Source organism: Hirsutella rhossiliensis (assembly GCF_020360975.1).
Source record: "Hirsutella rhossiliensis strain HR02 chromosome Unknown scaffold00002, whole genome shotgun sequence".
Lineage (NCBI taxonomy): Eukaryota > Fungi > Ascomycota > Sordariomycetes > Hypocreales > Ophiocordycipitaceae > Hirsutella > Hirsutella rhossiliensis.
The window spans coordinates 794,297-804,203 of NW_025408668.1; the positions used below are offsets into that span (position 1 = coordinate 794,297).

General features: G+C 52.6%; 2 protein-coding genes across 2 annotated transcripts; both read right to left on the reverse strand.

Annotated features, from left to right (window-relative positions):
- Positions 1-116: 116 nt before the first annotated feature.
- On the reverse strand, positions 117-1,778 carry HRG_01645 (fringe-like domain-containing protein; the record flags this gene model as incomplete). The annotated part of the gene is made up of 1 exon (XM_044860116.1): positions 117-1,778. One exon carries the CDS (start codon positions 1,776-1,778, stop codon positions 117-119), a length of 1,662 nt encoding a protein of 553 aa, XP_044723749.1.
- Positions 1,779-5,458: 3,680 nt separating this feature from the next.
- HRG_01646 (short chain dehydrogenase domain-containing protein) lies at positions 5,459-6,552 on the reverse strand (the record flags this gene model as incomplete). The annotated part of the gene is made up of 4 exons (XM_044860117.1): positions 5,459-5,530; positions 5,647-5,746; positions 5,838-6,396; positions 6,510-6,552. The coding sequence occupies 4 exons, from the start codon at positions 6,550-6,552 to the stop codon at positions 5,459-5,461; spliced, it is 774 nt and encodes a 257-aa protein (XP_044723750.1).
- Between the last annotated feature and the right edge of the window lie 3,355 nt (positions 6,553-9,907).

The window sequence follows — 9,907 nt, forward strand, 5'->3', positions numbered from 1 at the left end:
ACTACGCGGAGCGCCGTTGTTCATCCGCAGGGTGCAGATTGCAGCCCTGTTGCCGGTGAAGGGACCCGGGGTCGTATCATTGTGAGATGTGCCAAGCCAGGTGGCAATCCAGAGGCCTATGATGGGATCCAGACCAGTTCAAAGATGCCATCAATGTTGCTCATTGGAAGGCCATCCTTGTTGACCCAGCGAGGGTCGTTCCTCTTGCGTGTATACGTCTGCATCACGGAGCCGTCAGACCGAACCTCGGACTCTTGTAGTTCCCAGGCAATCTTGCGGCCCGTCTTCTCAAGAGCCGGCCGCTGGGGCCCAAACATAAAGTCGAGGTTCCAGCCCTTGTTTTCCGGCGCGGCCCACAGCGTTGACTCCATCTGGTTGGTGTCAAAGGTAATGCCTTGCGGGTAGTGGGCAATGGAGTAGCCCGAAATGATGAAGTTGTCGGCCGTCTGGAACCTTTGCAGGGTGCAATCCTCGCCGCACGTCTGGGCAATCTTGGTAAACTGGCCGGGCTTGGCCTTATGCCAGCCGCCGCCTCGGTAGTGGTGCAGGGACAGAGGCTTGATCCCCCACTCATAGAAGCCGGCGGGCTCGCCATAAAAGTCGAGTTGCCAGAGGTCCCAAACGGTGGTCAGGCGCGTCTCCGTGTTTTCGTAGATGCATTTGCGGAGGAGGATGTCGCCTTGCGGGCCCCAGCCCGAGTTGGACTCAAGCACCTTTTGCTCGGTGCTGCAGCTGCTGTAACGCTCGGTAATGTTTTGGGCCATGGGGACCGACAGAAAGACCCCGGCGCCGCCAAAGGCCTGGGAGCCATGGCGCTCGACGGCGCCGACGTCCTCGGAGAGGGTGCCAATATACATTTCCCTCGTGTGGTCGTAGCCGTTAATCCTGTTGATGAGGGCGTGCATGCTCGGGAAAAAGGTGTCGTCGTCGCACGTCACGAGCCACTTCTTCTTGTGTGCATCGGCGTGCGTGTACAGCGTGGGCACCAGCGTCAGGTAGCGGACGGCCATCTCGACGGCCGAGTCGGAGTGATAGACGTCGACATCGATGCCCACGTCGCCGAGGAGGTTAGCCACCTCCTGGAGCTCGTTGTCGCTGGCGTCTAAGAGCATGAGTAGCAGCTTGCCGCCGTTGGAGTGGCCGCGGCCGTCGGTGAGCCAAAACATCCACTCGTTAATGGGGGTCGTCGCCGAGTCCATAAAGCGTTGATAGGTGGTGGAGACCCCGAACATGAAGTCGGAGGCGTTGACGGTCGAGGGCAGGCCCGATGCAGGGACTTGGACGTCGAGGGGTTCGGCGCAGACGTCGCTGGCATAGTGCTGGTTGACGTCGACAGTCTTGAGGGACGTCGAGGGCAGCAGGTTCTGGGGCAGCTTGGTGATGCTCTTGCGGTCGAGGCCCTGCCTGCGGGTGAAGCGAACGTAGCGCTTCATGTAGCTGAACTTATCTTCGAGGCCGTAGCGCTGCTTGATCTCGGAGAGATGGGGCGTGTCGACGCTGCAGTTCATGATGTGAGCGGGATCGGGGGTCTTTTCGGCAGCGTCCGAGGGGCCTTGAGGAAAAGGAGGCGTGTGAGGCTCGAGGGGCCGCTGCTGCTGGGTCAGGGAAGATTTGATGGCAGCCTTTCCAAAGAGATGGGCGCGGACGGGGACGACGGTTTCGGTGTGCATCATGGCCATGAGGGCGAGCAGCATGCACAGGGCGGCCAAGAGGGCCTTTGAGAAGGGACTCCGCATGGCCATTGCTCGTTTTGAGCCCGACAGCTTGACTCCTATCATTTTTAGAGGGGCGGAAGTCGGCACAGCCTGGATGGCTAGTACCTGGTGGTTGGACAGTGGTCTGCTGTCGAGCTGCCTCGAAGCAAATGTGGGAGAAGCCAAGATCAACCTAGAGGCAGGGCCCTAGGGCAGGGCCGAGGCGATTGAGGGCGGGTGAGGTTTTGCTCTTGCTCGGGAGGCGGGCGTCGTCGGCGGGAAGATGATGGTGAGGCCAGGTGGAACGAGTGGGCAAACATGCACTCGCGTGGGAGAGGCGCGGTTGACGAGGAGAGACAAGCGAGCGAATCGATTGCCGACGAGCGAGGAGCAGGCGGACGCACAGCCGGTGTGTGTATGTGTGTCGACGAAATGCTGAGGTTGAGATTGCCCACCTCGAATCGTAAAAGATCTCCCCGGAGCGACGAACAGACAAGGAGGTTGCGGTGGGGGGAGGAAAGCGCGCGGAAATGGAAGAGAGGAGGGGGGTGGTGAAGCGGGGGCGCCTGGGTGTGCAGGAGGAGGAGGGGACGGGAAATGGAAGGGAGAGTTAAGAGAGAGAGAGAGAGAGAGAGAGCGAGGGGAGGAGAAGGAAGAAAACTGGCGAGAGAAAGGCGGCGCCGGCAGCAGCGAGGAAGTGTTGTCTAGGAAATTGTGTGTCCAGGCACCAAGTACAGATTCTAGTCGAGGTACTTGGCATCTGCCGGCAGCCCGCCAGTCGTGACGGTACAGCTGATGATAGCAAGCCGCGTCTTCGCTGCTGCACACCCCCACCCCACCCTTGGCCTGGGTCTGACGTGACGGGGGCCCCTTTTTTGCTGCAAGCTGGGAAGAATGCTACGAGTGAGGAAGAAAATAAAGGGGAAGCCCGAAATTGGCAGCGGTTCGCGGCTGGCTGATTGGTAGTGGAAGATGAAGGAAGGGGGGGGGTGGTCGGAGTAGTGACCCACTCTTCGCTTTAGTGGCTCCGCACTGTAGATCGCCTGGAGAGATTGGCGCTCACTACGGCGCGGCCCCGTTTCTTGCGCGTGGCTGCCACGGGCTGGTCTTTTTCTATGCATTCTGCGAGCAATCTGCGTCGTGGCAGTTTGGGCCTACGAGTGGTCCCTACTCACCTTGAAACTCGTGACATGATACTGGAGAGCAGGCGAACCGTAGTCGACCCAGTCTCCTTCAATGGCCTGTCGCAGCTCGCAGGTCCCAGATACAAAGGGTTTGCGCGCTCCAAAAATAGTATCTACCTACCTTAGCCACTAACAAGGAGAGGAGCCACTCAGCACGCCTGCAACGTCCAGCCTCACCTCTAGTACCTGGGTGGTACCTTGGCCTGCTCGTGCACGGGCGGACACAGCAAGTATTTCCCAAGACACCTGGCGACAACTGCTAATGCCCGCTGGTGCCCCCTAGAATACGACGGATTACGCGGCTTGGGTGTCGCACGCGCCGGGCTGTGGCTCTCCCGTGACGCTCCAAAACGGGTACGAAGACTCGGTAGGCAGGGTACTCCAACAATTGTTCATTGCATGCTTGAAGTAGACAGGGAATTCAATGGCCAATTCTTTCACAAGTCTGCCTCTTTCTTCCGCCGTACGGTATCCATGGCGGACTATGGCATGGGCCCTATATTTATACATATCGCCTCTCTCACCGCGCCATGAGTCAAGATCTTCCGGCCGGTGGACTCTGGGGAGGGGAGGGAGTAGCCGTGGATGGAACGATCACTAGTTAATATTGGGTCTTTGCATTGAGAAAAGAGGGTGTAGATTGCGCTGTCCTTCCCGAAAAGGGCAGACCGTGGGGGTGACTTTATATATATACACGAAGTGCGGCGGGGAATAGGGTTCCCTATTAATCCGGCTGCTTACGGCTACCTAGATCTATCTGGTGACCTCCTTGGCGTCCCATAGGTTGACTGCCGCATTTGGTGCCTCCGGATTTGTCGAGGGTCTCTACGCCGCTTCCGGAGCTAAGGGGGCGCGCCTGTCGGTCCGTGTGGGCGTGAGCCCAACCTCCATTCCTACACATTGGTCTGTGGCCCACGTTGGGCTGTGACAGGAACAGGGTGCCGCAAGCAAGGGGCTCAGAGAGACCGAGCGGAAAGCTTCAGCTTCCTTGAAAGGAACTCGTTTACGGGGTACGGAGCACGGAGTACGGTCCTACAACTAACTCACCAAGGTACCCACACGCGTTGGGGCTACCAGCTGCCGTTTGTACCAGCTAGAGCACTTCTTTGGCCGACTGGCAGCATGTACAGTACAAAGCCTCTAACCCCATTGGCCCGTGGCTTGACACGCCCGTAGGCCCGGCAACCTCGACGTCGTCACTTTTTTTTTCATAAACAACACTGGCACAAGCCAGGGATGCACAACTCAGGGCATGGCCGTCTTAGTAACCCCGCCTTTGTAGCGCTACATTGCGTCGTGACAGAAGGCAGGAATGTATCTAAGAACCTAGGTAATACAGAGAGGTACCGGGTCAGGCCATCTCGGGTGACTAAGAGGCTCATACATTTTGGCCCCGACATTCCGGCCGGAGCCCCCGACAGCCTTCCCTCTCCACCCTCTCCTCCGTGTCGGCGGACCCGAGACGACAGACACCCCTCACATTGCTCCACCTGCAAAAAGGGGGCCCGCCACGTCCTGTCGGTGCTGTCAGGCCGAGCTTGACCGGCCCGTTCTGTCAAGTTGTTGATTCCGTCCCTCGGGTCCCTTCCCGCAACGTGGGTTTGGTGCGTGATTTGTGCATAACATAACATGACTGCTCTTGTCGAGCTCAGATGATAAGGCACGGCTCGTGTCACCCGTCGTTTTCGATACGACCCGACCTGCCTTCGAGATGTGCCGTGCATGGGCCTCGTATTCCCGGGGCCCGATAGGGGGAGGTTACATGTAATGTGGTCTGCAGATCCTCCATCTACTCTTATCCTTTGCCGGCCTTTACTTACCGCCAACCGCAAATGCTCGTCTTCTTCATGCCACGCAGCTGCACCATGTGAGCTGGAGCATTATGAGTCAATAGCAACTAATGTTGTCCGATAAGCCATGGCTACTGTTCCGCACCCTTTCACTCCTTACCCCCCCCCCCTCCCCTCCTTCCCCCCGCCGTCTTCGCACAAAGTGACGTGCAACCCGAGGCCACACCAACGGCACACAACACGGACCGACGCTTCTGCTAGCCGTCTCACCGTGTAACACTAGAAGTCTGCCTGTTCCATTCAGCAATTCCACTCTTTTCCAGCACCTGTCTCATATTCAAATACATACTCCGTACCCATGTGCGGGATGTCCCTGTCCTTTATTGCAATTGTTCAGTACCCGGCACCCCCAATCAAATCTGCCACGTTTCGCATCGACTCGACTCCACCTTGCCCGGCACATTCTCTCCTAACAATTTCTTTCCTTTTCCCTCTCTCCGTCTCTTGGCACGCGTAGAAGTCTCCTATAGTAGACCGACAGTGGGTGCTTGACCGAGTTTGTCTGCCCCCTGCTCATGCGTCCTTGCACTAGGGAGTACGTACGACGACCGCTGCAATCCATTGGGCAATCACTAGCCTTAGATGCTTGCTCCTCCTGACTAGTCACAGCTCCACGGTAGGCGTCCGTCGGTCCTTGGGTCCAATGTACGGATACTGTACCCTGTCAAAGCACACAGTCCAACGTGTAATTATCAGACGCGTCCAAAGACTGGCGAAAACAAATCTCAAGCTACCAGGGCAGCTCCTGGCCGTCAAAATTGATGAATTTCCCATGGGTCGTGTCAAAGGAGAGCTTGTCAATCTGCGGCTGGTCAGTGTATACCACTCGGCATCCAATTGCAGTCCGACCCAAAAGACACCATGGGCAAAAAGCCATGATCAAGTCGCTCGGTGTGAATGCTGATCAGCGACGCGTACCTGCTCCAGAACAAGGCGACTGCTGTCTTCTATCGTCATCGGCGGCTGCTCCAACCCCACGGCATCCGCAAGAGACTGCCCCATGTCCGTCCTCACCCATCTACTCCGCTCAATTGTCAGCGAGCGACGAACATGAGCAACCCATCAGTGCCCGTGGCAACCATCCTCCCTCTAGCCGACGACCAACTTACCCGGGATGAATTATGCCGACCTTGAGCCCCCTGTCCTTGAATTCGACGCTCATCTTTTTCGCCATCCAGTTGGCGCCCGCCTTGCTCATTCCGTACGCCGCAGACGGGAAGCTCTCGGCCTCCAATCCCGCGATGCTGCCGACGAAGCTCGTCACGAGGACAAACTTTTTTCCGCCCGGGCCAAGAGCAGGGTCGCTCCTGTCGAGAAGCGGCCAGCAGGCCTGGAACAGCTTGAACGGGCCGATGCTATTGACCTCAAAGCAGCGCCGCACCTCCTCGGGATCCGTCTCCAGCACCCAGTCGAAGCTGCCCGATGCCCCGGCGTTGGCAACGGCGACGTCGACGCGATCGATGCCGGCCTCGGCGGCGCGCTTCGGTATCGAACTGTACCCAATCTCTGGGGTGTCTTCGTCGACGGCCAGGATGGCAAGCCTGCTCCCGGCGGCCGTTGGCAGGGCTTTGAGCGACTGCGATGTGCTTGCGCTCGGGTTGCGCACCGTGGCGACGACCGTTGTGGCAGGTCTGATGAGCAGATCTGCCACCATCTGCTTGCCGATGCCTGCTCGACTTGAGCTTCGCTCATTCCCGGAGTTTGCATGGGCATGGCGCGAGTGATCCCGAGGCAGGGTCGCGAGATAATATGCGACGGCACGCAAGTCCGTCTATTCTTACCTCTGTTGGAACCGGTGATGAGATATGTCCAATTGTCCGCCATTGTAGATTTGCCTCTCCGGATGCTCTCACGGCGAGGAGACGGTCCAACGTAGGCCATCAGGTGCTGCTGTATACAAGCATGTGTTTGGCTCTTGGTTTGGCTCTGTCGATGAAGCTTCTTGGTAGGGCCTGACTAACGCGCCTACCACTCTGACTATTCAGCCTACCAAAAGGTGGGTCAATGTGGCTGAGTAGAACTAATCGCACTTATACGTATCTCTAATCGCACTTACGCCCCATTTTTAAGATACATACTAACGCCAGCCCGCCCGCCTACTTGTACCACGCGAGGCTGGCAAGTTTCCGTACCGCCTAAATGCCCGCCGCAACCGCGCTTGCGCCCGCCCGCACATATCACAACGCACTTTTAGCCATATAACGCAAGACACTCGCCGACACACACACACATATATATATACACATAACCTTTAAAGCTCTCGCTACGCTGCCGCCTATATAGCCGTAAGGGCTAGAGGAGGAGCCGGATTAATTAACGGGCCGATTATTATAACTTCGAGCTTAACGCTCGGAAATACGTTATTTAAGCGAATTAAGAGGCATGCGTAATATAGCTAAAAGTACGTTGTGATATATGCGGGCGGGCGCAAGCGCGGGTGCGGGCATTTAGGCGATACGGATACTTGCCAGCCTCGCGCGGTATAAGTAGGCGGGGCGGGCTGGCGCTAGTACGTATCTTAAAAAATAGGGCGTAAGTGCGATTAGAGATACGTATAAGACGATTAGTTCTACTTATAAGGACAACCGTTTAGTAGTTAAGACCTTATAAAAAAAGGCCTACTAAGCTTAATCTATATGCCCTTTAGCGCGCCTATAAGGGCTAATATAATTTATTTATACTACCGCCGACCTAAGTATACCCTGCCTACTATTCTCGCGAAGAGAGATATAAGAAGTATATATAAAATGCACGAAGGTAAAAGTAGAAGTAAGAGGTAAGATAGGCAGGGCAGAGATATATAATTCTTACGGGGGTAGCAACTATAGTAGGGGAATAATTATTATATTGCCTTAATTCTCCTTCTTTCTTCTATCTAACGCCCCTCTTTATACCCGTCTAGTATCTCGATTAATAAAGAAGATCCTACTTAAAGAAGCTACTAATATCCTCTTAACTACTAAGCTTTTTACTAGGTTTTCCCCTCTATTCTAGCCGTTGCCGGCTTATCCGTCTTATTTCTCGCTACCTCTATAGGAAGCTATCGCTACTTTTGCTTCCCCTCTTACCCCTACCCTTCTCTCTATACCTCCTTTTAGCTCCTTCCTTAAAACTATTTTTTAGCTTCCTTAGTCCCTCTTACTAAGAGATATCTCTAAGAACTACGAAATTAAGCTATGCTTCGCGATATACCCCCTTAGCTATAGCCTGCCCTTATAGTAAGGGTATAGCTAATACGGCTTTAAGCTAGTAAGCGTATAGAGGAGGTTCTTAGCTCTATACTTATCCCTTTACTTAAGGAAAGTAGGGGCCTTTTTAGGTCCCTAGGCTCTTTTAGACCTACTTAAGGAATAAGGGCCTAAGGAGGGAAAAGTCCTATAAGAAAGAGGGCCTTTTTTAAAGAGAGAAACCTAATTAAAATAAGGGGCCCTCTAAAGGGATAACCTCTTCCTTCTTCTTTAGCTATAGATATTACCTTCTTATATATGTCATGGAGTAGACCTAAGAGGGCATAGGCTATGGTCGCGCCACTACCCCCCTCTGCCCACGTACGGCGTGTTGCACGCACGCGACAAAAGGTAACGAATTGACTAAGCTGCCTAGCTTGTCAATTGACCACACTTATCAACTGTCTAGGCAACGCCTAGACTCTTATACATGGTTTCTTCCCGCGCTCTCTTCCGTCACTCCCTTCGTTGATAGGCCATTACCCCTAGGTGCCGCACCACCTGTTAGCCTAGGTTGAGATCCCCCGCTGCCTGCGCCATGCACACGCCTCTAGGCTGCGGCGCCCGTATGCATGCGCGCCTGTCTGGCCTCACGCACGGGGACTCGAACCTACGACCAGTAGGTAGCTTAGTCAACATGTCATGGAGTAGACCCAAGAGGGCACAGGCTGTGGTCGCGCCACTACCCCCCTCTGCCACGTACGGCGTGTTGCACGCACGCGATAAAAGGTAACGAATTGACTAAGCTGCCTAGCTTGTCAATTAACCACACTTATTAACTGTCTAGGCAACGCCTAGACTCTTATAGTATAGGCTATTAGCTCCTCTTATAGACTTTTAAGGCGGGCCTTTAAGGATAGCTTCTTATAGACGCTTTCTAGCTTAATTTACTATAAAAAGATAGCTAGCTTCTATATTAGTAAGGGCTTTATAAGACCGTTTACTTTTATCGATACTATTAAAACTTAATAGATAGAAATAAGTCCCTTTTAAACCTCCTAGCGTAACTAATACTAGTAGATATTAATATACTATAGCTAGGTCGATAGCTTACTATATTCCTATATAAGAATCTATATAGTCTATATATTATTATATTCTATAGCTAATAGGGTTAGAATTTATAGTCGTAAAGATATTAGTAGCCGGCTAAGGAAAATAGCTTCTTTTAAAGCTTTTAAAAGAGCTAGTAGCTCTGCCTCTATACTAAAAGTCGTAATAGTAGCTTACTTTAAAGCTTTCTAAGTTATAGTTCCTCTAAAAAGGGATATAATATACCCTTATAAGCTCTTTCTATTTAAGGAATTATCTATAAAGGATAAATCACTTAAATAAAGGAAGATTTCGGCAGCTAGTTTCCTTCCCTACCCTCTTAGGCGTAGACTATATAATCTCGTTAAATAGAAATAAAGGATAGCTCGGCCTACTACTTCTTAGTGCTTAGGGCTAGGATTTTAGTTATACTTAGCTAGCTAGGAGACTATAAAAGAGATATCTAGTCTAGTAAAAATAGCTAAAAAAAAATTAAGGAGCCTACTATCTATTAATATTAGTGTTTCTCTTACTCCTTAGCTTAAAAGAACGGATTAGGCAAAAGTTCTTCGTTTAATATAAGCGTAGAGGGAAGCTTCTTATTAAGGGAATTAAGGAGGAATTTATAAGCGACCTTATTAATATAGGCGTCCTAGGTAAGCTAGATAGTCTATTAAGACTTATTCTAAAGGATTCGTATCCCTAGGAACTACTTTAGCTCCCCTAGCTTAGTTATCTTATACTTTTATTATAGGCTTTATATAGCCTCCCTAGTATTTACTTCTTCCTCTTTTAGGTAGGCCTAGATAATATTATCGACGTAGAAGAAGACTATAATTTTACCCTTCTATATTATACACGGTTCCTAAGGGACTTTTATAAAGCCTAGGGCTTTAAGGGAACCTATTAAATACTATTAC